The 27,749-nt window shown below is 45.3% G+C and overlaps 3 protein-coding genes across 4 annotated transcripts in view; 2 read left to right on the top strand and 1 right to left on the bottom strand.

Annotated features, from left to right (window-relative positions):
• Positions 1–721: 721 nt before the first annotated feature.
• fbxw12 (F-box and WD repeat domain containing 12) lies at positions 722–5,013 on the top strand (the record flags this gene model as incomplete). Its single annotated transcript, XM_079226600.1, has 10 exons — positions 722–820; positions 919–956; positions 1,715–1,881; positions 1,975–2,099; positions 2,811–3,017; positions 3,092–3,256; positions 3,371–3,575; positions 4,078–4,259; positions 4,353–4,483; positions 4,575–5,013. 10 exons carry the CDS (start codon positions 722–724, stop codon positions 4,672–4,674), a joined length of 1,419 nt encoding a protein of 472 aa, XP_079082726.1. The 3' UTR covers positions 4,675–5,013.
• Positions 5,014–5,089: 76 nt separating this feature from the next.
• On the bottom strand, positions 5,090–8,800 carry ptpdc1b (protein tyrosine phosphatase domain containing 1b; the record flags this gene model as incomplete). Its single annotated transcript, XM_079226470.1, has 9 exons — positions 5,090–5,215; positions 5,303–5,413; positions 5,500–5,682; positions 6,466–7,478; positions 7,566–7,703; positions 7,790–7,908; positions 8,030–8,110; positions 8,204–8,369; positions 8,755–8,800. 9 exons carry the CDS (start codon positions 8,798–8,800, stop codon positions 5,090–5,092), a joined length of 1,983 nt encoding a protein of 660 aa, XP_079082596.1.
• Positions 8,801–12,473: 3,673 nt separating this feature from the next.
• The window catches only part of bicd2 (BICD cargo adaptor 2), a gene marked incomplete at its 3' end in the record, with an annotated part of 34,015 nt that continues 18,739 nt past the window's right edge, over positions 12,474–27,749 (top strand). The window contains exons 1-2 of one of the 2 annotated variants that reach the window (XM_079225748.1): positions 12,537–12,584; positions 12,690–12,976. In XM_079225748.1, the coding sequence (XP_079081874.1) occupies positions 12,737–12,976 (240 nt within the window). In that variant the 5' untranslated portion in view covers positions 12,537–12,584; positions 12,690–12,736. Of the gene's footprint in view, positions 12,977–27,749 lie in introns of both variants that reach the window. The other variant, XM_079225747.1, reaches the window with a different exon arrangement.

Raw genomic sequence — 27,749 nt, 5'->3', positions numbered from 1 at the left:
CTCCTCTGCTACCCGCAGGTCTCGGCTATATATCTGGCTCATCTATCTGGGGCGTGTTCACAGGAGACATGAGGCCCTGCTGAAGAATCCCGCCAGGGCTGAATCTCAACACGCGCGCGCACGCGCACGCACACACACTCCTGTGCTGTGAATTCACCTTGACTGATTGGGATGGCTTCTTATTTGGTTATTATAAGTGGGTCAGGGCTCAACCCAATGTGGTCATAGCTTTATGTGTTTAGATGTTACCAGTTTTGCTTCACTGGATTTACTCATATTGTTTCCACATTGCAAAAAAAAAAAAAAGAAAAAAAAAACATTTCAAAGCAAAGGGGACTGACTTTTTTCTTCTTCTTTTTCTTAGATTCATAATTAGGCTGAATTACACTATTTTCCCCGAGGTAACAAGTGGTTAAATCACACGTTTATGATATTTAACACGTGCATTTACTTAACTACGAGTTTGTTTTCATATTAAAAAGTATAATTCATCCACTTCTCAGCGTGATATCTGCGCGCTTCCCCTGCTGTGCGTCTCTGTCCCGGGACACGTCTCTGGATCACCTCTACCTTTTACAATGGCGACACCTAGTGGCGGAAGAGGAGACTTCGCAGCCTAAAAGCGAAAGCAAACCTCCTTGTCCCTGCGTGCTTTCCGTAGTTTGAACCTGTAACTTTTGACAGGTTGTTGGTGAGTGGGCGCGACGTTATGGATGCCAGTATGGACCTCCATCACCCACACCTGATCAGTGACTGCCTCATTAACATGTTCACCTACCTGACTGAGGAGGATCTGATCCGCGCCTCCGCCGTGTGTAAGGTAGGGAGCGTCATCAACTCTCTCGCGGAAGTAGCGCGTGCGCAATAAAAGCTAGCTTATTCATAACTTTCTTTCTGATCACAATGATGTGCTTTTAGGATTGGCATGGAGCTGCAGAGAGTCCTTGGCTATGGAGGTGAGATCTTATTTTAGGAATGTGCACCTGTGTGATATGAAAGTGGCACAACTTCAAGTGGAAATATCCCACACTGCCATTTAAAAAAATCTCGGTTACGACAATGCTTTAGTCCAAGGGGTTCATATTTGGCCCACTGATGAAAGTATTGCAATATTAATATATTTGCAGTATTGCATGCTGGTTGTCAACTGACATTCCCGGGAGACCAACTGCTGTGTGGTAGTTTTTCTTCATTTTATACACAAAAAAACCGACAACAAGCACATTTCCATTGTTTTCACTCAAACTTAAATTCATGAATACAGCATTTTGTTTTCCAGCAGACTAAAGGCTGTATGAATATTATGGGTCACAGTGTGTTATAACTCCTTGAGTGTTAGATGGTGACTAGATTAAGACCATCAGGACCACTTTAAAGAATGATGATGCTCCAATCCGACTTTTTCAGTCCCGATACCGACACCTAAGGATAATAATCAATAACTAATCAATATATCGACACCCGTGTTTAATTCATAAACTGCTTGCATTACTGTGTGGAAGCGACTGTGATTATTTATCTATGTGAAAGGCAACATCAGGCTAGATTTCTTAACTTTGTAAAAAAAAATGTAACACATAAATACATTTGGATGTTCCATTCTCCATTATTACACATTTACGGAATTGTAATTCATTAAAGTTATAGTATTATGGAGCTATTTGAGTCTCTACAGTGAAGCATTCCTAAATATGTAACTGTGTGCTCTGCTCAGGAGGATGTGTCTGCAGCGCTGGAGCTTCTGTAACCTTGCGGTCTTGGGGAGTGAACAGGGGAATCACTCGTGGAAGAGATACTTCCTGCGCCGTTGCCACTTGGAGATGAAGATGACGAAAGGGAAGCCAGAAGGTTACACCTGCAAAAGCCTCAGAGAACACACAGGTATGCTCTTTCTCTCTCTCTGGATTCTCCTTCGCACGACTTCATGAAGTCTCTCATCTGATTGTTGTTCCATCTTCTCACGCTGTCCTTCAGGCACGGTGGTAGGGTTTGTGTACCTGCAGGGGAATTCAGCTCAGCATCCCGACGTCTGGAGCAGCAGCTCCACGGTGTGCAGCGCCTCCACCGATGGCACAGTCCGAGCGTGGGACATCCAAAATGCAAGTTCCACCGCCTTCATGGTATCATCCTGCTGTGTGTGCGTGCGTGCGTGCTTGCATGTGTGCGTGAAAAGTAAGTAAGTAAGTAAGGAAAGTGTATTTATAATGCACTTATCGCAGACAACGGTCACAAAGTGCTGTACAGGAGTCGAGAGACACATAAATTAAACCAAATTGACCACAAAAGGGGCCAATAAACATTACAACAGCTTAGAAAACATAATAAAATACACATTTACAAGATGGTGCAATAAAAAACACAGTAAAACAAATAAAGAAAATTAATAAATTGTGTGTGTGTGTGTGTGTGTGTGCGAGTGTGTGGAGCCATCTAGATGTGAGGTTGCAGATTGCAACGAACTAAAAGATTCTCATGTGGGGAAGAAATTTGGTGGTAGATAGACCCCAACCAAAAAAGAAACCTGAGCTGTACTTGTGCTGTGATTGGCTAATACTACTGCGCTGGGATTGGCGGAATATCTAGTCTTAGATTAAGACAGCAGACCTACTTGGTTAGGTTTAGGAAAAGATCATATGTTGGGATCATGTGCATTATTTCTAGACAATGCCCGCAGAAAACACGTGAACCTCAATGCAAATGCAGGTTTAATTTACGCTAAGCACAACTGAAACAGATTTCCCCCGATGGTTCCCTCTGCATGTCGTCCCCGAGGCAGTGACCTCACGATGCACCTTTTGAATTCCCCTCAGGGTGAAGTCCTGTGGTGCAGTCCCGTGCAGGATCCTTTGACGGCGATAGTGAGCGACGAGCGGCATGAAGTCGTGATCACGGCGGACTTCACCGGCCTCGTCAAGACCTGGCGGGGTCAGACCGGCCAGGAGGTGGCCTCCTTCGCTACCGCGTCTCCACACTGCACATTACTGCAGTACAACGTCGACAACGACTGGTTTCTGACTGTAAGGAACGCCAGAATAAGTCTATTTATTATTATTTATAAATATATTTATATGTATATGATATTCTCTTCCAGGTTGGAACCAGTCAGGGATCTGTGTGCACGCTAGCCGACTCAGCTTTGACTAAGAAGTCCAGCGTGATGGTGTGCGACAGCTTTAAAGTCAACACATTGATAGTTTCACCGGACAAGAAATGGATCACTGCGGGAACCAAGGACAGCAACGATTTGAGTCCAAAGGTATCGACGTGTGTGCTTGTGTTTCCTTCCACCGCATGACCTCGGGTAAAAGGAACACAGTCGGGAAAGAAACGTACACATTTAGTAGATTTCTGTTCTTTGCTTTGTTGGCAGGTGATTTACACTGAGAGTTTAACCTCGGCGTCTGAGGACGAAGACCCTCTGTGCCAGTCTCTGCCCGTCGCCGGCTGCCAGGCGGCTGTCTTCGTCCCCACTCAGCCTGCCAGACTGGCCATCATCCACCACCACGCGCACAACAAAGCCCTCACTGTCTTCGACGTCAGCATGAAAAAGACTAAGTACAAGTCATTGATCCAGGGTGAGGACTGAGATGTGTGCCGACGGACTTTGATATGCTCTGAATGTGGTACTGAATCTTATATTAGCAGTTGGTGAATCATTCCAGGAAAATCCACTGCTAACAAATACGGCTACATGCCATCGCTTTGTCATTGTGCATTTAGCTCATTTCTGTGGATGACTTGGTAAAAAGTACAATTTCTATGTCTTTTTCAAATGATTAAGCGGGTCTAAGTGGGATATAAATACTGTAAATGTATCAAAAAGCTCAATCCATGGAGAAATACATACGGCATGTATTCAGACACCCTTTTTAAACGAGCAGTCTCACTAAAACAGAGCATTTCAGACACAGAGCAAATACAGGTGTATGAGAAAAATCAAGTTAAAGAGCCGGATCAGAAAATATGTAAGATATACAGGTTGACAACTCAATATCCCATATAGTGAATCCTGAAATCTATATATTCGGGGTTTAAAAAGTAGACTTGTGCTGGTTTGATTTTTGATTCCCATCTTAGTCCAGCAGGTGGAGTCCTTCCCCTTGGCACTGAACCGATGGAGCTCACACATCCTCCTAGAGGCCAAGGACAGCAACTGCTTAGTGGTGGCGGCTGGTCCGGAGCTGTGGGTCTACTCTCTGAAAGGAGCCCTGCTGGCGAGCTTCAAAGAGCACACGATGCCGATCTCGTCCATGTGTGTGGTGGGTTTTGCTTTCTCATTCGGATTTCAAAAGAGATATCCCTGCACTCTGTTGTTGAAATAATTTCAACAACAAGTGTCTCCACGTTTACAGGATAGCTTTCGCGTGGTGACGGCGTCTCAGGACCTCTCCTTGCGAGTGCTGACGTGGAGGAACGACGGCGACCGCGGGTTGACCCTGGAGAGCCGATACCACCTCCTGGGAGGCTCTCACTCGATGTCCAGGTACTCAACAAGCTGCCGAGTTAATGCCGCAGCCTGAATACGGGTATTTCCTCATTCCTTTTGACCCGTTTGCCTGTTTTTTTTTTTCTAGAGGGTTCACGCACGTCGCCTGTGACTACTCCAGCATCGTGGCCGTGACGGAAGGGAAATACGGGAATGACGTCTTAAAGGCGTATTCGTTCATGTCTTGAGCCTGCAAGCAGATCGTACACAACCCAGTGAAAGGAGGAACGTGTGCGTTTTATTTTGTTCATCACACGTGTTCTTTGGTTTGTCTACTTTTACAGATGAGACACGCTATGTCATGGGAAAGGCATTGATGCACTGTGAACACAGTATGTAAAGGGAAAAGGGGGGGGGATGTTCTTAATATGTTGCCTCCACTCACTACAGAGGTAAGAAAATACTGAGGCATGTTCGTTATGTATTGGTGAAAGTAATCTACATACCATATGTTTTTATTTAGCCCAAATCTACAAAGCAAAACGGGGAGATCTTGATGAAGTTATTGCATATTAAATAATTTTGTTACAAGGCACAAAAGCATCCGTTTCCTCTCTCACGCCTCCACATGGAGGTACACATGCATGAGCGGTAGTGCTCACTTTAAAGGGAAGGGAGACGTGCCTGCTCCGCGTCGATGGCCGCACATCTCATGTCCTTGAGGACGCACCGTAGGGCTGTAGTCATGGGCTCGTACACTTTGCTTGCATCCTCCGTGTTGTCTTCCACCTGCTCAAAGGCAAACAAGACTCAAGTTGCTGGGGAAATATGACATTTTCTTTGAGTCACAAGTAGTTCGGTGCATTGATTTCTCACCCAGGTGAAGGCCTTGATTGTACGATTCAGGAAAGCGGTCTCCACTTCTTCTGGTATCGCCAGCATGTGAGCCATACAATCTAGTATGCACGTTAACGTTGGCTTAGAGGCCTGGGGGAGAGATGAAAGCGAGAGGTTAAAGGGCGACTCCCAGTCCAGGCGGTTCTTCGTAGCGCCGCTGTACAGAACCCACTGACCTGGTCCAGTGCGTTGAGGACGCTCTGAGCGTCAGAGTCGTCGGGGTTCAGGGCTTTGGCTTCCTGGATGGAGACGACCGGCCCTTTAAGCTGCTCTAGCCACGCCCACATGAGCCCGGTGAGGATGAAGGGATCCCGCTCCATGCACAGCCTTTCCCAGCCACCGCCTTGGTTCAGTTCTGCCTGCACACATTCAGCCAGTCGTGCTGTCAGACCCGGTCTGTCTGCTTGTGACTGAGGCAACTTATTCAGGAATGTACCTGTCCTTCATAGCAACTCTTTTGATACTACCTGCAGGTGCCAATTTGTGAGGGTTGTTGTACTTTACTTTTACTGAGGAAAGGTCCCTTTTATTTATTAAACGTACCAATCTCCTTTGCCATGGTTCTAGATACAGGAACCAATCTCCATTCCCATGGTTCTAGATACAGGAACCAATCTCCTTTCCCACTGCTTTAGATACAGGAACCAATCTCCTTTCCCACTGCTCTAGATACAGGAACCAATTTCCTTTCCCATGGTTCTAGATACAGGAACCAATCTCCTTTCCCATGGCTCTAGTTACAGGAACCAATCTCCTTTCCCATGGTTCTAGATACAGGAACCAATCTCCTTTCCCATGGTTCTAGATACAGGAACCAATCTCCTTTCCCACTGCTTTAGATACAGGAACCAATCTCCTTTCCCATGGTTCTAGATACAGGAACCAATCTCCTTTCCCATGGCTCTAGATACAGGAACCAATTTCCTTTCCCATGGTTCTAGATACAGTAACCAATCTCATTTCCCATGGTTCTAGATACAGGAACTAATCTCATTTCCCATGGTTCTAGATACAGGAACTAATCTCCTTTGCCACTGCTCTAGATACAAGAACCAATCGCTCGCATATAGTTGAATCGGATCCAAGCCCCATTACATACTCTGCTGCATTACACACACCACCACATTGTGTAGGTCAGTTACCTGCCAGGCCAAGACTTTGTTCTTGTGCTCTTTTTCCCCATCAAGAAACAGGTCCACTGCCAGGGCGTGAGCCACGAGAAGCCTCCTGGCGTCCAGGGACAACTCTGTCTGCAGGGTGATGTAGGGCACCTCTGAGTGCTCCTCTTCTCCGTCTCTATGCTTCTCCCCATTCATCTCCCTCCTCTGCTCCGCCTTCCACCTGGACAACATTGACCCGTTTTTATCGGATTCGTCGTTTCCAACGGACTCGCTACGCTGGATGGTTTTCCGCTGCCTCTTCCTCAGCAGGATGGACCCGTCCTTTTGGTTCTCCACGTTCTTCATTTGCCAGAGCGAGCCCGTGGAGCCCTGCGAGATGTCCGACACGTTGGTATTCCAGACTTGACGCTGGGGGGCCGGGCCGGGGGCCTTCGGCGGGGTGATGGACATTTCGACGTTACTCTGTGACATGGGGCCCAGAGGCTGCGTGAGGAGGTTGAGCTCCGAGCCCAGTCGCCTCAGGTCCGACTCGCTGTAGCTCAGACTTTTGCGGTGGTAGAAGATGGGCGGCTCGTGGAAATGTCTGGGCAGTGTGGGCACGCCCGGCAAGCGAGGCTCCTTGGCGAATATCTCCGGGCCCATCTTCTCGATGACGCTGAGGGTCATCTCGATGTCGTGGATATCGGGCGCCTCCAGGATGTCTTCCTCGATCACCTGACGGTTCTCCACGATGTCCAACAGCAGCCGGGACACAAGCTGGACGATCTTCGGCAGGCGCCTCAGCTCCTTCCTCTCGTCGCCGTGCAGTATGTGCCTCTGGCGGTTCAGGTACTGGGACAGGGTGACCGGGTGGAACCTCGGCTCGGCACAGGAGAACACGCTCCTCAACGGGGCGAGGAACCGGACGAAATCTCGGACGCAGCGCAGCTGACCTCGGGTCTGGATGGAATTGGGGCGTTTAGCGCGGACGTACAAAATAGCCTGGTTGGCGGTCATCCTGGTTGCGTAGGCCAAGAAGCATGCCAACAGCACACCTGCGGGACAAAGAGGAAACCAGTCATTGCGTGTCACGTTGTTTTTCGGGTGAAAGATCAGACGGAAACAACCCCCCACAGATCTACCTGTTCGGCCGAGACCGGCGTGACAGTGGACCGCTATCTTCCCCTCCTGCAGGGCGAAGGCCATGACCTTCACCATGTCCAGCACAGTGGTGAGGTTGGCCACCCCGTAGTCACTCCAGCCGAAATTGTAGAAATAAACTGAAATGGTGAGATGTTTTTAAGTTAAAAACAAACAAAAGAACAATACACATGTATCAAGGATTAGTGTTCAAAGAGACGCGTACTGTTGTTTTCCATGAAGACCTCTGGGCGGTACGAGAAGCCGCTCTCTGGCTCCAGAGGGTTCCCGCAGCTGGCATGTTCACCAGGTATCTGTAGGTTGATCACTGTTTTAATACCATACCTTGACACAGACACACACACACACACACGCACAGACAGAGACATCAACGGTTTGATTATTCTCATTCTCAGGCACTGGGCATTCTTTGACAGCAACAAGACCTTGAAAAAGCAAAATGTACCTTCTGAATTGGTCGACGATGTTGAACTTCTTGATGGTTTCTGTTGAGGGTCTGGACGAGGCGAGAAGATGATCAGTGACCCTGAAACAACAGCAAAAGGTTAGCGGGTGTACTAGAATGGATCATTTGTCGTGTTTGGTTGAACTGTCACGAAGAAGAAGAAAAAGCATGTACCAGGAGGAGTAGAGGCCTTTTATGGCCTGTTCCTTATCGCTCCAGTAACTTGGGTTGTCAAACTTGCAGTCTTGTCCTCCACAGCCGATGAAGCATTGCATGTGTCCGGGAATGACGTAACGTATCGCTTCTCCTACCAATGTGTAGTTCGCCCTGGGGGCTCTGACTGTTGATACAGTTAATGCAGGGGGAGGGAAGAAAAATCGGTTATTACACAACGCTTTAATCTAAATTGTCAGTCAAATAATAGCATAAACTATGAGATCGAGTGGTTTCTCAGCTGGGTAATTTTAATTAATGGTGCCCTGAGACTCCACCATAAGTTGGTTGGCCTTGATTAAGATCATTTGTGGTTAGTGTTCACTTAAAGAGGTGTCTAATCCGTATCTGAAGTCTGTCATCAGGGCATTACATTCAAAATAGCCTCTCATCTGGCACATTAGAAATGCATTTTTACGTCAGCTGTAAACTACGGTGAATAGCCGACTAAAGAGTTGGTCCTCATCGACCAGATACATTTTTATTGATGTCCAACTTCCATCCTCACTTACTGTATTCCATCAGAGCTCCACCTCTTGTCTTTGCATAGAGTGCCATATGAACAGTCGCTTAGACTCCCATCCACAGTCATAGCCGATCCTGGACACACACACACACACACACACACACCTTGTTACACTGTATTGTATGTGCCATCATATGCTGGCACAACATGGGAGGTACAGCATGAAATACAGTCAGCAGCTTCCTAACAGAGTCGGGAAAATGCCTTTTTATGAATAACCAGAGCTCTGGATTTTATATTTTCAGAAAAAAACAAATGTAAATGCACATTATGCTCAAAGATCACATGTAAAGCAGGCATAATCCACTTTAAAGGATTTCTCTTCTTAGCTGGTATAGTTTTACATCACAGTGCAACATTCGTTGTCATTCTTCAAGACAAATGATAAAATAATCAACTATCTGACAAGGAAAGCAATAAAAACAACCAAATAGAGTTAAAAATGAAAGCCTGATTTACCTGTAGTAAGTGAGCTGAGATGCCCGTAACCCACATCGACGGACACAAGCGCTTCACCGCTGCAGTTGGCAACATTTGTCATCGACTTTCGCCGCTCTGACGCCGTCCTGTCCCTCTCCAGCTCTGAAGAAAGTCAATCCTGTAGCCTCGCTTGATTTGATTCGTCTCGGATTATCCCTGTGTGGCCGGGAGGAGCAAAACACAAGAAGCTCACAGGATCCTCTGCGTTTCTTTGTGGAGGCCCAGTCTATCCCACTGAGGGTGACAGATCAAGCATGGGAATAAATTAACCCCAAGAATGTGTTGAAAAGTATTGTAATTGTCTCCAAGAACAGGTTTCTGCTCTTTCTGGAGGGTTTGGACTAATCCTGACTCCTCCTGGATTAGAATGCTAATCTTATTACTGTACCGGCGTAAAATAGAGCTCCCACTCCTCAAATAAAAAGTCATACATATACAGACTATATCCCTATCACCGTCTGCTGGACTGTTATGAGATGCAATGATCCACAATATATTCTGTTATTAATGCACATGTTGTCATTACTTAAAACCTGTCAAACTGTCCGGCTCACCAGATTCCCAACTTGTCTAAATGATATGCATGTGTTGCATAACTTCAAACAGATTTGTGACTTTTGTCCTGAGAGAGAGGATTTATGGAATCGACCCTCTGAAAGTCTTCGACTCTGCTGCTACAAATAGTGGGACCTCGGTGACGAATATAGTAAGTAGATAGAAGCTGATTGGCTTACGTGACACCTTGCTAAAGCGGGTTAGGTTAGTGGGGAGAGATCAGTCAATGATGTTCAGCATTTGGAGTGACTTCCGATCCACAAACCCCAATGCAATCCTAAAATGCTGCCATCGACATGAGCGTGAAAAGTGACAAATGTACTGGATTCATATCTGTACCTGAACTTAGAATATGTTTGTGTGAGCAGAACGATCTGCTATACTTTTTTCAATATGTGTTTTTGATGTCAGAGATTTTCACTTGTATCAATACCTTCTAAATGTGGGGCTTTTTTTTTTTATTTTTTTTTTATTTGTATTCTTCATATATACATATATTTGAGATACATCAAAGATCATATTATCTCCTTTGAACTTATTCATTTATTTGTATTGTGCATCTTACGACTTATGAGTAATACATACAAGTACTCACACTTATCAAGGTCTTTGAATGGTCCTTACGGATCAAAACTACTCAAATATAATTTTTTATAATTTGACCAATACTTTTTCTTAATGTCTGTCATCTAAAACCATCAACAGCACCAGAGGGGAACGCAGAAAAAAATTACAGGAATTTACTTGCATGACTGTGATTTGCCAGACATTTCTCAGCAGTCTTACCGTGATGAGGGAATGCAGAACGAGAGTAAAGGTACAATGCCAAACAGAAAAGACAAAACAAATAAAGAAAACTGAATTTACAACATTATGTTAAAAATTAAGAATGTGATTTTGTTACTCTTCTTCATTTTCCTAAATGTCATGTTTTCCACATGGGACCCAAAATATGGAAAACTAATAGCACGTTGTAAACAGAAAAATGAAGGGAAATAAATACGTTTACACCAAGACAAGCCAGAAACGGTTCATCATAAAGTATAGAATATTATGTTTGACAGTTAAGATACTTACCATGAAAATGGGATGCAGATGCTGAAGCGAATATCAACACAGACGAGTCCCAGTCTTTCATGGTTGATTGTGACGTTGTGAGTATAATGTGATCACAGGCAGAACGGCACCAATGTTCATAGTTACAAGGGGGAAACAAGTATCTTTGCACGAAACATGCTTTGTGAACCTTTTCGTAAAGCACATGGCGCTTTGGATGTATTATCTGAGTGGGATATTACCTGGAACGTAAATGTAATTGTCATTTTCTCACTGTAAATCCATATTCTTAAAACTCACTTATCAGAGTTTGCTTCAGCCAGACAGCCACGAGGAAACAAGCTCAGTGTCACAGGTGTAGCCTGAATGGCAGGATGCAGTACTTTCTTGCCATTTCATGCAGCTAGTCTGCAAAACAACGTGTCATGAAATACATGTACACCTTCTTGCATTTAAAATATGACTTGAGTAGGAGATGTCTCAACCACAAAATGTACATATCAAAAGAAAAATGCCCCCTCTGACTGAGTGTTATGTTCCATACATTACTTGATTCAAGACACTTTATTCTCATTATCGGCATACAACGAAATTACATTTGTTAACTTCCAGTGTCAACCAGCAAGAGAAAAATATATGCATAAAAGAGACAATAATATGCTAACAAGCAGGATAAAACCACAAGGATGAAACAAACAAATGTAAATGAATACATCTACTTCATATATTGTTAAATATTTACGAATGTAACTAATTTAAAGCTCATCATGGGTTTTGTATTTGAATTGTTTTTTTTGTGAGTTAAAATATTAGGAGGTATGCAATACAAGTTAATTTGTTTAATTTAAAGTCATATACATGTAATGGAAATAGGGAGAAAGGTGGGGGAAAAGTAAAAAAAAAAAATTGGTCTGTTAGTTTAACTGTAAATTAGACTCTTTTATGTGTAGCCCAGAGAACAGAATGTGTAAATATATATGTGGGAATATGTAGTGCATTTATCTGAATATATGAGTTAATAAACGTTTCCGACAGATGGCAGCAGATATACGTGTAGCGCCTTTAGCCCTCTGTTCGCTCTATTTCTATTTCCGCGGTCCACATAAGCAAAGAAACAAAGCCTAGCGGGAAATGAGTTCGGTTCCCGGCACCGGCAAACCGCTTTGCTAGGCTTTACGGAGTACACGTACTACATTCCCCAGCATGCACCGCGGCCCCGTGTAGGAGCTGTCCCAGCTGGTTGCGACGCTGCATATCGTTTCAACAGACCGTTCAGCTGTTTCAAAAAAGCCGGTGATGATGACATGATTTTAACAGAAGTTAATAGGTTGAGCCTTCAAAATAAAATACAAGAGCTCTGAAATTTTAATGTTTTTTCCTACAATATGTTTCTCCCGTAAATATATTTACATAGTCAATTTAATAAGTAAGTAAAGCAAATTAAAAATCACAACCACGTACGCTCTGAAGCCTATTTCTTCACATGTATTCGCAAAGAGGTTTTATTTTGAAAGTAAGAACCGGAAGTTGGTTATCCTCTCGCTTGTCTTGGCAGTTGGTACTCCTGCTCCGGCGCGATTGCTCCGACAAGCCGGGGGAGAGGTGAAGGAAGCGCAGGACCCTAACGATGGAGCGATTTTAAGAGATAACGACGCGCTCCCCCCGTCGGAGAAAAGAAACAGAGTCATCTACATGACCAAAGAAAGAAGACCGGCCACCAGAAACGTAAGCGTAACAATCATGCAATTTAAATACAGACGAATCTAAGCAACCGCTTCCACCTTCAAGGTTACATCGCCTGAAGACGCTCCCCGAACATCCTTGTCGCAGAACCAGCTGGCGCACGTTGTTTTTTTTTATCATCACCGGTACCGACCATGTCCGTAGATGAGCAGGGATACCCCGACGCTATGCGGTCGCTGGAGGCCGCGCCGAAGTGGGTGCGGGTGGAGATCGAGCGTCTCTCCCGGGAGCTGAGCGAGACCACGAAGGAGAAGATCCAGGCGGCGGAGTACGGACTGGCGGTGCTGGAGGAGAAGCAGCAGCTCAAGCAGCAGTACGACGAGCTGGAGGTCGAGTGCGAGGCCGTCCGGCAGGAGGTGGACCAGCTGAAGGAGGTAAGGCTGCATTTAAAAAAAAAAATCACAGAATCGAAATATCATCTTGCATCAACCCTAAAACCATGCACCTTAATTTGGTGGCATACCCATTTGTTAGGGGCTATCAAAAACATTACAATTGACTTTGTAAGTTCTAATCACTACAATATTTCCTATATGGACTTGGTTTTGCTTGTGACATTTAGACAGGCATCAGCCATAAAATAGCCATCTGTCTTCCATCCAACAAGGTCAGGACTGCAGGATGAGGAGGGGATGCTTCCTCTGCAGGCTGCTGTGCACCCCACCCCCTCTTAACTCAGGGTGCCCCCCATAGCACTGCACACCTTTTTATTTATTTATGCTGCTCTTACTGCTCTCTTCTGGGAGACATTCCTTTCTGACTAGCTCGGCCGGGCCTGGTGTGTGTTTCCACCCCCCACTTCTGCAGTGAGTAATAAACGGCTCCAGCGACTGTACAAATATGAGCAATGTTACAGCGATACTTTGCTGTGCATGCTTGGTAAGGGACACGGAAAGCGTTTTGAGATATTTATTTGTACCCTGTGTTTGTTTTAGTTCTGCTCTTCATGTATATTTTGACTTTTTTCTCTCTTCTGTGAACAAGAATGACTAGTTTAGTCGAAAAGGGGAGGGAGTAAGTTTGAATTTTGAACCTTCCCGCTCAGAAGAGAGAGAGAGAGACCAGACGAGTTACGGGCCTCTGGGAATGGAAAGAATGTTGAGTGACGGTTTCAGCTGGGCAGATAAAGGATGTCTGTTTTTCCGGACAGTGGCCGGACTTATTCCCCACTGTTTGGGTCCAACGTTCTTCCCTCAGAGCAGCAGTTTGTCTCAGTCCTGTTATTTGGAGGGAGAGACGTTTGGCTGTAAGAATGACGTTAGGCAGAAAAAAAATTCAGATTCATGGTTGCTCACATCCTCCTTTTGAGAGACGGGTTCTTCCCGTGTCCTCCCACCAGTGGCTGAGAACGCTGAGTTCATGGTAAACCCCGTGGTGCGTTGCCAGAAATCTGCTCAAAGCCCCCTTCTTTTTTTTTTGTGTCGGTAGAGAAAGAGCAGCTTTCTGCTTCCCCCTCTTCTACTGTCCGTCTCCTCCAGTGACGCTCGTCGTTATTGTGTTTGGCAGGAAGGCCTCGCTCCGCCACAGAGGAATGACAGCAAGAAGGAATAGAAGAAACGCACTGAGAGTAGCCATGGCAGCGAACGAGAGCAGATGAAAAGGAACGGGGGACATTTGAGAAGATGCTTCGAGGTTTTTTTCCTAAATATGTCAGTTGAAGTCTTGTTTAAAAAGCAGCTTTCGTTGGGACGCACTTAGACTGTGCCGGGTCTTTTCTTTCTGTCTCATAATGGAACACTAACATTGTGGGCAATAAAGTGAATAGTTTGCTCAAAGCTATGGTAGAGGTTCTTTCTTTCGCCTCAGGGTTGGGTTATACTGGTTGTAGATCACTGATCAGATGTTAACCCCAACACCCCAACCCCAGCAGCTGTTTTGAAGGGCGTGATGCTATCACAAGAGCAAAACAAACACATTCTTCTTCACGTCTTAGAAGAGCAGCAGATAGTGGGGAGCAAACACAAGATAAGCTACTGTTTAGTATGAGACGTTAAAGCGAAACTCAGACTGTGAATTTAAGATGCCATATCTCAATCTTAAAGTTCTCTTTTTGAAGTAGGTCATCAAAATGACCAGCTGTTACCAAAAAACTAAACATAATACAATTGTTTCTTTGGTCATCCATAAATCTCATGTTCTCTCTGGCAATGTTTGGAGTATATTGTCTGGTTTATATACACAGTAACAACACTGGGTCCTCTCCACTGACCCCTAACCTCTCCGCTCAAGTACTGGTATGCACAAACACGGCACGAAATAGAATTCCTCCGATTTACGTGTGTTATTTACGATTTTTTTTGTCTCGTGTTGGACGTGAACACACGACCAGAAATCACCATGACGGTTGGCAAACTTCCCCTGCCATTTCATCCATCCTCACCCACAGGCAGGGCACCTATCCTCACACTGAAAAACACCCCCTCCACACACACACACACACACACACACACACACACACACACACACACACACACACACACACACACACACACACACACACACACACACACACACACACACACACACGCACTACTCTTGAGGCATAGATGGAGGAATTCTGTGCACTGCTGTTGCTTAGTTACAGCACAGCTCTTTGCCTCTGTGTGTGTGTGTGTGTGTGTGTGCTGCCTCCTCAGCAGGTGCTGCTTCCTGTGTGTGTTTGCCGGTGGCTGCTTCAGGATCATCTCACACAGCTAGCTAGAGCACTGTATACACACATATGCCGATTGGCTGGAAGTAGCCATGTGTCGGTTAATTGTATTCACAGGCCGTTCCCCTCTGTTCTCTGACATCTCATATTCGTCTCTCACATCCTCTGGTCATTAGCATACCAAGGCAGATGGGACTGTGATCGTCCTGCAAACCACCACGTTACTCTCAGCCCATTATTTGCCTTTGTCACTCGGGAGGAACTGCTATCTATATGTTGATGTCTCCCTATCCTCGTCAATCTCCTCCCTCTTTTACGCCACTGAAAAGGGTATGCTGAGCGTTTTTAGTAATCGCCACATTTTTGTCTTGTGTGTGTGCGAAATGATTCACGCTCAAAAGCAATGTTGGTGTGGTCTAAAATAAATATTATTCCCTATTTGCAGTTGTCACTAAAATGTCTAAAAAAAATATTTTGTCCAGCCACCTTTTATTTACAAATAGTGATACAGAAAAATATGAATGGGGTGTTTCCTCTTACTGTATATTGCCATTGAATACCTGTTTGTTTCTGGTAAGGCCTTCTTACATGTCTTTTGCAAATGGTCCAACTATTTCATCATATTTAGACTCGGTTAAAAACAAAGACTCTGTACGCTGTGACTGAATTTTGATAGATCTGCTGCACACTCGTGTGTAAAGCGCGTACAGCTAGTTGATTGTCTTGGCTTGCAGCCATTAAATCTTTCATATTGCGTTTTGAATCTGTAGGACTGCAGCATAATAACACTGGAGATCAATCTGCTGGGACATTAAAGTCAATATGAGTGGCCCACTGTGCTGCCTCCTGGAGTGTAACTGCATATGTCCACTTGCCTGTTCACGCAATGCTTTGTGCTTATGTAACAATTCCCCAACAGATTTCTTCTTCTTTTTTTTTTTTGACGCACAGTTCATTAACTCTTAAGTCAACAGCTGATTCGTACACAATAAGCTGTTCCCGCTCCAAGCAGCGCTCTGATACGGGCGTCCTGGCATGCTGGGCTGCTAGTGAAGATGTGATAAGGCCGTGTGGACTTTTCCAGAGTACAGACTCCGTCACGAGGTGAAGGAGATAATGACATTATCTAGCAGTGTTGCTGCTGCTGTTGATATCTTTAAGCTAAGCCGGCCACAGGTGGCGTCACGTGGCACACCTCAACTGTTAATGCAGCTCCTGCATATATACTATATTTAGTCTGTGCTTGTGTGGAGAACTTGAAAGGCATTGGTACCTGCGGGGGGCTCAACGCTTGCACCCTCTGCCTTTCTAAGAGCCGTGTGAATAATAAGATGGAGACGTCGTCTTATATCCAAAGACAACAGTCCCATAGAGCAGTGGTTCTCAATATGTTTTCATTGATGTACCCGGTTAAATATGTTTTTCAGCCAAGTACCCCCTAACTAGCGCAAAGCATTTTTGGTTGAAATAAAGACGTAATACAAATACAAAGAGTCTGATATATATATAGCATATATAAAATTCAGTTTATGAACGTACACTTACATTATTGAATATTTATTAAATAACTATTTTTAAAGGATTTTTAAATGAGCGCTAATTTAAAATTTTAATTTTTTTGATATTAAAAAAACGTTTTCTTACAAATCTCTGGTACCCCCTGGAGGGAATTCACGTTCCCCCATTGGAGAACCACTCCCATAGAGCACCACACAGTCCCCATTTTCTATTTATTATTTTCTGATATTGCTTCTTTCTTTTTTCGGACTATACAGACACTTAGACAATGGTACTTAAAACTAATTAAAAAGGCCTCGAGCTCCTCAGACCCTTGTTCCACAGAGCCGAGTGTCCGCTGCCGCACTCCGACCCCCGTTCCTCCCCGGCGTCGCTCCCGTCGGCGTAGCGGCAGCTGCGCACTGCGTTGTGGAATTCAAGCAGACAATCGCAACCCTAAATATTGTTAAGCTCAGTAAAACCTGGGTTCTCTGTGCTCGGCCCGCCGGCCCTTTGTGTCTCTGAGCCAACTGGGGTTACCGGGTCTTGGGTGTCACAGATGAAGAGAGGGTTAAATGCCAACAGAACACAGTGCACGACAAAGGAGAGCGAGAGAGGCGTCCCATTGTGCTTCCATTTGAAAGGATTGGGCACTTTTGTCCCGTTTGAAATGGCGGATCACTAAAGGATACAACCCAGTGTCCTTAAACAAAGATATCTGGTGTGACTCTAAGCCCTTTCTGTGGTGTTAAATGGGTTGGATGCTGATTGGAGGTCAGTGGGAAAAAAGTCTGTCTCATATTATTGGATTGCCAACATATGCTTCATCAACAGCTGCTCAACTCTTACTTCATAATCTTTTTTTTTTCTTCGCATTCTTGTATTTTATCACAATCTCCCAGCACGTTCTAATATCTCTTCCAGTCTACTGTACCCCATTATTGTCTTATTTTAACGGCTTTCAGTCTGTGTTCAGTTATGTTTTTGCCTCCTATCTTTCACCTAGAATTGGCTAAACCTTTCAGTATTGTTTGGGGCACTCTTTTACCAATAATGTCTTTTTTTGCTGGACGGCAAGTCTGCAGTTAAGGGGTAATCTTTTCTAAATGGCACTAAATAAAGTCCTAAATCCCCTACCCTTGGGCATAAGAGGATGAATCCCAGCCGCTATGCACAGGGCTTACGGAGGTCTGGGAACATGCCAGGCCCAGGCCTCCGTAGCCAGGGACAGGTAGCTGTATTTTGGTGGAAGGCCGGACTGAGGCTGTTTGGCAATCATGGGGAAAACTGCCGTCAGGCCTCGCACTCTGCTGTATGAATCCCAACCTCAACGAGGATGTGCAAATTATGGTGAAGACCACTCACACGATCATTTAGCGGAGACATTTCCTCTGCAAAAGCGCCCCGAGAGGCTGGTCTCTCCACAGAAGGACGGCCATATGGCATCGCAAACCTAATGAAAGACTCATTCCGCCTGGTTTTAGGTAAAATGGCCCGCTGCTAATCCGTAATGATTTTAAGGGCTTTTGTCCTTAACTCCGATAAGCAGAGTACCATCAGCACCCGTCAGGCGGTTCAAACGGAGGCCACGTTTATTCTGGTGCATTAGTGGACTGTTTGAGCGGTTACAGGTCTCAATTGTTTGGGCGGCTTGGAATGTTTTTTGGTTTGAAGAGTGGAGTGTGTTTGCAGGAAAAGGAAAAAAACGCATCCGTGAAGTCCTGCTGTAACAATGGGTGTCTTGGTACGCAGAGGTTTGTTGGTCGATAAGCTGTTGCCTATGGAGCGTTGCATTGTGGTCGCCTTAGGGGGATGCACAATGTGTTTTTGTGTGGGTCATCAACCGGTCACACTCGGAGACGCTGCCTTCTGGTTGTAGTAAAAGTTATTATGTCATCTGAATAAAGTAGGTCCATAAAATATAACCCAACATTCTGCAGCTGGATGGTTTTATTTTCAGCATTTATGGTGCTTGATTCCCCACATCGCAAACCATACACACATTTATTCCTTTTGTGGAATACCCCCAGGTTATATGGATTTCTTCAAATCAAGAGAGCACGTAGAGAAGCTGTACGGCAGCCCAGCAGGGTCATGATTCTTCCGACGTAATCCAATTACTGAAGACCGGGGCCAGATCAGGCAGGCGTCCGTGCTAAAAGCAGAGGATGAGGTCATGGTGACGGCTGCATGGCCCCGACAATACTACAGCGTTCTCTCAGGGAATAACCAGTCTCCAGTTTCCCTTTGCCTACACTGCATTGTGACTATAAACTCATGTAAATCTGTCAACAAAGAAGCCAGTGTGTGTGCACGTGACTGAGCTAGATGTGTTTGTTTGTGTGTGTGAGAAATACACATCTTCTTCTCCCTCCTCCTACATTTCCAGCTGTCTTTTATTGTGTGGTTTCATTGTGTCTCATCTCAGTTTGTACTTTCACCAACTGGTTAATTTTAACACCTCATTTTAAGCCTGTTTTTTAATATATTTAGTGTTCTTTTTGTATTAAATAGATGAGACGTGTTTTTTTTTTTGTCTGTTTTGGAAAAACAACACGAGCTGGTAATTAGTTGGCAGTTGGTAAGTTGGCTCTTACTACCCTGTTGTGAAGCTTTCGGTAACTCAATTATCCATGTTGGTTACATAATGTCTGAGATGGATACTCTATTTCCCATTTCAACCCATGGTCCAGTTAAACCACTATTCAGTTTGCTTAACGCCAACTTAAACAGTTCAAGGTAAGGTCATATACTGTATATAAATATATATTGAGACACTGCTTTCTTATATAAACAGATGAGTCAGCTACCGGCATGTGGGCACAGTTTGTTTTCCACCCCGCCTGCATCATTTCTTTAATGGAGTCTAGATTAAGGGCTGTATCCGATTGCCCACAAGCCTCCCTTATCTTTTCTGCAACATGATTGACACAGAAGGACACCCTCATTATAAAGCATGTTCACGGATAACCACAAGGACTCTGAGTGAGTCATAGACGAAGCTCCACACTTCTTCCTTCTATTGAAATGAAGTCTGACCTCCGCTCTCCATCCTGTTTTCTTGTGAGGAGCCTGGCTTTTTATAGCAGATGGGAAGTGTATGAAATATGTCTCTGTATCAGTCCGGATGTCTTTTTAGTGGATCAGAGGAAGTGACCACATGAGGTTCATCAGACAAGTCCCTTCGGTCACTTCTGTTCAGAAAGGAATGAATCTCAACAGCACAGATTATTTTTAATGACGGGAACATACTAACATTAACACTCATTATGCTGCACTTCCTCACAATGTTCTGGCTTTTTACGTGTTGAATCAAGAGTGTGCTTAGTTATAAGAAGACTTCACTAACACCCCAGATGCTTTGGGAACTTCCTAAAAACTGGTTAGAGGAGGATGTGCACGTTTCCAATCTATAAAAAGTAATGATGTATATCAAGCATTCATCAAAACGTCCTTTTTATTGACTTTTTTAACGTCCTTTAGCACATATTATGAGACTCTTTACTTTCCTGGGCTTTGACACACAAAGAGTAAATTGAGTTTTTCCCTCGGGGATGTTTTTATCCCCTTGAGTTGAATATAAACAAAAGATATGACTCTTATTAGCATATATGAATAGCAGGAATAAGCCTGTGGTTGCTATAAGTGGACAGATGGTGTGTGTGCCCAGTTCCCACCCACAGATACATGCCCCCACCTACCCATATCCTCCTACTAAAGAGGAGCTTCTAATGAAGATATCAGGCATGGGATGCAGACAGATAGCGTTCTCTGTTTACCCCTCCCTGCTTCCTCTAGTCAACTCATCTAAAATGATCTCTAAACAAATTGAACCAGAGGGCCGGTTCTGAAATCACCTCCTCATTTCAATAGGCTATCTATTCAAACATTAGCAAACCCAATTTCAAAAGGGTTGTCCCTTCGGCTTGGGGGTCCTTTTTTCCCCCCAGTGGGATTGGAGAGCAGGGGCATGCCGCCTACAGTCTATCCTCCTTCCCCAGGCTCCTATTGTAAATAGGCTAGTGGGTCTGGCGTACCCGGGTCTCTCGGAGCCCACGCTTTGAAACCCCCAGGCACGATTGGACAGGGGAGCCGCAGAGGGGGAGGAATTGGGAGTAGAACCGTGGTGTCGGGGAGGGGAGATAAGACGACAGGCATTGCCTGTACAGCAATAACCACATTAGAGTTTGGGCTCGGAGGAGGGGGTTTAATTGGATGTGTGCCAGTCTCTCTGCGGTCTTTGAGAAATGGGGAGAGCAGACATGGAAGAAGGAGAGGGTCTTTTCCTGTGGGAACCATCACTCCCCTTTTTTAAATGGAGGAAGAATAGGGGTTCCTCCATCAGCTGGCTTAATGAGTTTAAAGGGCTGGGACTTTAAATGGGGAACAACCAGCTATCTCCTTTTTGTTGTTGTTGTACATATTGAATATACCTTATGTATCTCACGAAAGAGAGGAAGGTTGTTTCCCAACATTTGTCCAAGACTTAAAGGCATTGTGTTCCACTTTCATCTCTTTTCATTATCTTACTTGAATGCTCTGTTGTTAGGGAGATGTATACGTATTGTACCGTTGGCATGGAAGGAAAGGACGTATTGTGTAACGCAGACAATCATTTCTTTGCTGCCTGCTTTACGATTGAAGCTTCAATAATATTTGCACACAGATATTATTTTATATTTTATAATGCACAGTGGCGGTGAGGCTTTGAGCTCCCACCGCCGTTATTCACAAAGCAACAAGGCCTCATATGGTAGGCTTTTCACCCTGACCCAAGATTTAAAACACACACACACACACACACACACACACAGTCGCATACGGGACTTAATTACTGCACATGGGGAAGGGAGGTCATTAGTCTCCGTCTGGCCGGGAGCAAAGGCAGGACCCGCCCAAGAGACCATCTCCTGGGTTTGGGAGGATGAGGCACCGCACAGAGATCGGGAGATAACTTGAGCCTTGGTTGTGAGCGGAGGAACATTTGATCAGAAGGGATGAAAAGTTGCATTCAAGTGGCGACACGTGAGGCTCCTTAGATGGAAAACCATCAGGAAGGAGGCAGATCCAGTTTCTGCAGCCCCCCCACTTCCTGTCGATGCTTCTCCGTGATTGATTAGACGTGTCTCGGCACTAATGGATGAGTCTAGAATGATGGGGAGGGGAACTGTATTAGGGTCTCGTATACAACATTAATGTAATAGATGATGATTGTTCAGGTTAAATGGCGGCAATGACAAATACATTCAACGTCTACATACATTCCCCTTTCTGTCTGCAAACCCGGCCTTCGACTTTGGAGGAAAATGGAATCACATAAGTGTGTCTAAGTTCACAAATGTATGCATCCGTGTGTGTATGTGTGTGTGTGTGTGTGTGTCCCAGCTGCTCCCCTCCCTTCCGTCATGTATGTCAATAACAGCAAGGGAAGTCCTGCGTTACAGATCCACAGGGAGCCGTTTCCTCTGGGAAATATGCCGAGATACTCTCTGAATGTGAGACTCGGTCTTAATCGCTGCTTGTTTGCTACGATGTCAGATAGAAAAGAGCAGAAACAAAACCCCAAAAATACTCTTTGTGCAAACACATCTCAAATAGGAGAGGCAATGGGACTCCGGTGAGGAGGGAGGAGAGCAATCTGTGCTCTCTGGAACCGCCGGCTGCCTCTGCTGGCCGCCTCTCACTCCGTCACTGTAATTGGCGGCGTCACCATAACGACGACGCCCCCCCCCCCCCCCCCCCCCCCCCCCCCGGGGTGCCGGCGCGTGGACCTGGGAGATCCCATCTGGCCACTGTGGGTCGGGCAGATAAAGCTGACTGTGCATTGCAAATGATTGAGGTTGTGAATGCCGAGAACTGGAACATTGCCGCGATATAAAAAAGACTATTTAAAAAAAAAAAAATACAATATATCAGAGGTCTGGCCCCCTTCCACCCTTGGGACACCGTCTTCTTCTGCCATTGTGTGGCAGATTTAGCGCCCGATAAACAGCTGCTTCCTTGTGATTATATGACTGCAGAGATTAAATACTGAAGACAGAAGTTTAAAAACATGTGGTTCATCTCGCCCGTACAGAGAAACAAAAACAGTAAAATCAAGTCGAGACAAGCCTTCCTCAGGAAACACTCTCAGGAGCTGTCACCGTTAGAGCCCATGAGCTTTATGATGATTAAAAAGAACATTTTTCTCATGACAATTCCTTTTCTGGCGCATGTAAAAGCTGCGTTCGCCTCGTACATCGTATACTGTGAAGGCTACATAAACTGTGTGCAGGTTCAGGTTCTTTAGCTCACTGCCGGAGGCATAATGACTGTTTTTACCTCGTAATAGCAGTCATTGAGCAACCCACACAGTATGGTGCCTTCAGGCCGACACACCATAATGGCAGTGGGCGGCTCGATTGTCTTCCCTTTGCAGGTGTTTCACCTTTTTCTTTTTATATACAGGGCATATCTTTCCCTCGCCTTTGGCGTACGATGAATACAGATGAGCATCATTTCTGAGTTTTGATCTGACCAAAGACTTCACACAGAGTTCCTAATGCAGATTAGTGGCCGAGGTGAAGTCGGAATAAAATATGAAGTAGTTGTAGTTTTCCCCGGGCGAGAGCTGATGAAAGCACTAACTACTCATCACAGCCTGATGTAAAGCAGGGAACATGCATGTAGAGGTTTTGTATCAGTGAGCTGCCACAGTCCAATTAGGCTACTCTGACTTTATTTTATTATGGTTGAGGACGACTTCTTCAGCGAGGCGTGTAAAGGGCCTCATGAGTCTGATTAGTGCCTCGCTCGTACGCAGGGTGTGTGTGTGTGTGTGTGTGTGTGTGTGTGTGCTTTGATCATGTGTCTCCCAACAGCTCCGTCCCTTCTGGCGTCCTCTCTTTTCTCCGTCCTGCTGCAATTCAGAAGATCCACAATCTGAGGCGGGGTTCTTCCAGAGGTTCACGCTCTTTTAAATCTCACGATGAGAGCACACCGCTCCAGTCCACTCGAGGCGGAATCGTTTCCTTTTTAAAGAAACAAACATCTCGTAAAACTATTTTTCCTCTAACCTCGACGACGCCGGTGTTGGTGGAGCCCCTACGAGGCTTTGAGCGCTCTTTTTTTTTTTTTATCTCACAAGCGAGAGCAAGACTCAACACGGCAACACCAGGTGCTGCAGTACCGCTGGCTGCAGGGCATGCTGGGAAAAGTGGAAATGGGATGTGTGTGTGTGTGTGTGTGTGTGAGAGAATAATAAACCAACGGCTCTCTGCAGTGAATCAATGTGGCTCTGTGCCAGGCAACAGCTAATATCTCTGCCTCCCTCCCATTTTTCTCGCCTCTTTTTTTCTTTATTTTTTCCCTCCTCCTGTTAGTTTGGCACATATAAAGACTCGCATACATCTCCTCCTATAATTCTACCATCGTAAATCCCTGTTTTATGAGCTCCAAATTTGGAGTTGCTGATTTGGTGAGACACTGAGTAAAACAGGAGGAGGAGATTTCAAACCAGCAGAGAGTTATTAATCATAACCTCCAAGGGATGAACGTGAATCCCAGTCTTTTCAATTTCCATCCTACTGAAGAGTAAAGTCTGAAGTAAATAATTAGCTTCTCTGTTACTCATTACAGCGAGTGTCATTGGCTTTGGCATTGCATGCACTTATCAGCAAGCATACGAGGATACACAGCCGCGTGACGGAGTTGGCATTCCTCCCCACGTTGCATCAATGCGACACACAACACGGAGCTCTAACATGTCCTCGCCAAATAGCGTGAGTCTAGAATAGCGGTCTAGGTCACGCGCACGACTTCAGCTCACGCCTCGAGAGATATATTCAATTTTTTTTATTCTCCACAGTTGATAAAGGACAGCTAAATATAGAACGGGCGCATACCTCGGAGCGGTCGGGCCCTTCTATGTCGCTGGCTGCACATTGGCCTGTGAGCAGAGATGGAGAGGCCGTCTGTTTATCATCACTGACCGAGTCCACGTGAGCTGTGATTCACGAGGCAGGGGAGTCCATTCAGTGTGTGTGTGGTTTTATTTGATATGTTTTTATTCTCTCTCCCTGCGCCGCCTCTTCTCCTCTCCGCAAAGAAAAGTCTTCGGTGTTGCTGGAACACTGCTTTGGGACGTTCGACCCTGACCCCATCTCCCCATCTCCAGCACTAGCTAACCCAATCTATAACCACATAGCGCTGTACTGTTCGGCATTCGTCACAGGCGCTCTTTGTCATGGCCCAAGAATGCTGCTGCTGCTGCAGAGGCTGGAAATCTCTGCTCGGCATCTGCCCACTCCCGTCCACACAAGTCTTAGCAGACGCACGCTCGTCTCATATTTCTGCTCCTCGAGGTTGTTGTCGCCTGGTGTTGCGCAGCACTGCATGTCTGCTGTGACCTACAGCGAGATTAGCATCTCAGCATTATCAAAATTGGGTCTGCGTCTCTACTTTGTTATCACATCCAGGCTTGGAGACCACAGGGGGCTGAATGGAGACTTTGACCATGAGGTTATTAGAGCTGGAGCAGAGACGGAAGAATCGCATCCAAATCCAGAGAGTCCTAATTGGGTTTTGGGCTTAAGGCAAAGGTTTTCAGGAGGACTACCTCGTATTGATTGAAATCCTGGTCTCTGATTTAAATCCAGTCCTGTGTACAGATGGTGTGTGTGTCTGTATGTGTGTGTGTGTTAACTTCAATGTACCCAGTGGTTTTGTTCTCCACCCCAGAGTCTGAAATAGTCCGATCCCTGGATACTCTCTGATCTCTCTTCATGCCACAGAAACAGCAAAAATAGAATTTTTCCATTCGGTTGTCTTGAGCTGCACACGGCCTCTGAGACTCTCACCATCGATCTGTTTCGAGCCCCGGTGCTCTCGACTCAAAGGATCAGAGGAACGTGCGCAGGAGGACTGATTCTGAGCATGGAAAACCGCGGTGAACCGTGCGACCTGTTTATATTCTCTCTGCTTTAACGGCCTTCACCATGTTCGGCGTTGAACGTGAGGGAACAGGGAACCTTTAGAGCCATCACATAGCTGAAAGAAGTGATCGGCCGTTGAGTCATTTTGATATCACCTTCTAATCAGAGGACCTTGCCTCCTTTGGTCAGATTAGAACAACGCAGCGGTTATAACATGTGAACACAAGCAGTCGCGCTGTGTTGTGAAAGATAAACCGACCGATAGCGGATTGAGTTTAACGCGCTGGCTGTGAAAAAGCTAATTAACAGAGAAACCAGTGTTTTGATAAAAGGCTAAAGGATAAAACAAAAAAAAACAGAAGGCGTAGCAACCACATACTTCTTTAAACTCCTGCACTCATGCACCCATCAAAGAGTCTTTATTTATATAAGTGACCATGTGTTGATCTTATGACCAGGGAGTCTCTGTTGTGGCGTCAGCAATGTAGGAGGAAGTGATGAAAACCCTCCTGACTGCTGAGAGGAAAAGAACTAAGAGCAGAGCAGAGGTGTTGGTGTCGTTTTTTTTTATAAATTGCACTCAACCACATGGTGCTTTTGGTCAGTGATTATGTGCTTTGATCTCCGCATGGCAGCTCGCAGCATGAAGAGCAGCCCAGCAGGGCGTCCGACCTCCGCCCGCCATACATGCACTCATCTGGAATCGGGCGATGTACTAATTGTTGATTTTTTTTTTTTTTTTTTGCTCTTGTGGCCTCACAATGTTCGCCCAAGCCTTCTGAGAGTACATCCAGTCCAGACAGCGCGCTAATGACTTCAGACCTGCCTTTTGATTAGCTTTGCAAGAGATTAATAATCCACGCTCTCATGTAGGGGAAAAAAAAGCGGCATATGGCAAGCTAAAGATGCATTATGAATCGGGTGTGCAGCTCGCTGTGGGATTAGCGGCTCGGTCGCGTGCGGCGCCTCTTTCCTCCCTAAAGGTAGCCGAGACTTGACACGCTTGGGGAGTTGAGATTAAAAGGCCACGGGGTCAGATGTTTGCCTCGGGGCTCTACTTTTTATGTTCAAAGGACAGTCCTCTTGGATTGGATTGATCGGAGTCGCTTCGATATCCACCGTACACAGAGATTATAATGATGGGATTCCCCTGGTTTCTGATTGGGTTAATCCCGTCTATGAGTGTCTAATCAAATGCGGCCTCCTGTTGTCTGCCGGTGAGATTGAGGGAGGTGTTTGGGAAGATACTCTTATCTAGAGTTACTGACATTAGTTGTTTATTGACAGGCGCGTTGGCTGACAATACACATCAATATGAACCTTGGCTTTAAGATTGTTAAAGCACCTCTTAGTGGTTAGGACACCATGTTTACTACACGTGTGTGTCCATCTTGTGTAGCAGTTATATACTAAGTACGGCTGGTCCAGTCAATTTGTGTTGTCGGGCAGCAACTAACTATTTATTTTCAATTAATCTGCAGATTATTTTCTCAATTCCGTTACAGTTCCCCTTAAATGCAACGCAATGTCCTCAAATAGCTTGTTTTTCTTCTTAACATCATTGGGTTTTGGGATTCTTCGTCGCGTAAAACAACCGGCAGCATCAAATCCTCACAGCCGAGGAGCTCAAACTAAGCAATGTTTGCCATTTTGGCTACAAAAAATAACATAAAATGTGAATCAACCATATCCATCGACTAACTTCAGCTCCTGTGTGTCGGTTCAGTCGATATTTGAGCTGCTGCAGCTGGATGCAAATGTTGTCAGTTCATCTGTAAAAAAATGAAAAAGTCTTGTGAAATGATTCAGTTAATGTGTGGTTTGGGACCCTCGTTGCTTTTAAATGACGCACGTGGCATCGCAGCGTGAGCGTTTATCTGTTCATCGTCCTCCTTCCTGGAACGTGAGAGATATCGCGGCAAGAAACATAATGTCACGCACTTCTGTGACCCACTGGAATAGTTTACATACTGGTGTAAATCCTACATGTAGGCCAGAGCGACTGATGCAAGTTTCCAGATTTTCCTTCTCTAAAGGAATTACTGGGATTAACACGATATGCAGCGAGTCGGAGAGGAAAAAAATCCC

Source organism: Taurulus bubalis (assembly GCF_910589615.1).
Source record: "Taurulus bubalis genome assembly, chromosome: 11".
NCBI lineage: Eukaryota > Metazoa > Chordata > Actinopteri > Perciformes > Cottidae > Taurulus > Taurulus bubalis.
Note: the sequence above shows the minus strand (reverse complement) of the source record. Positions and strands in the feature narration are given on the sequence as shown.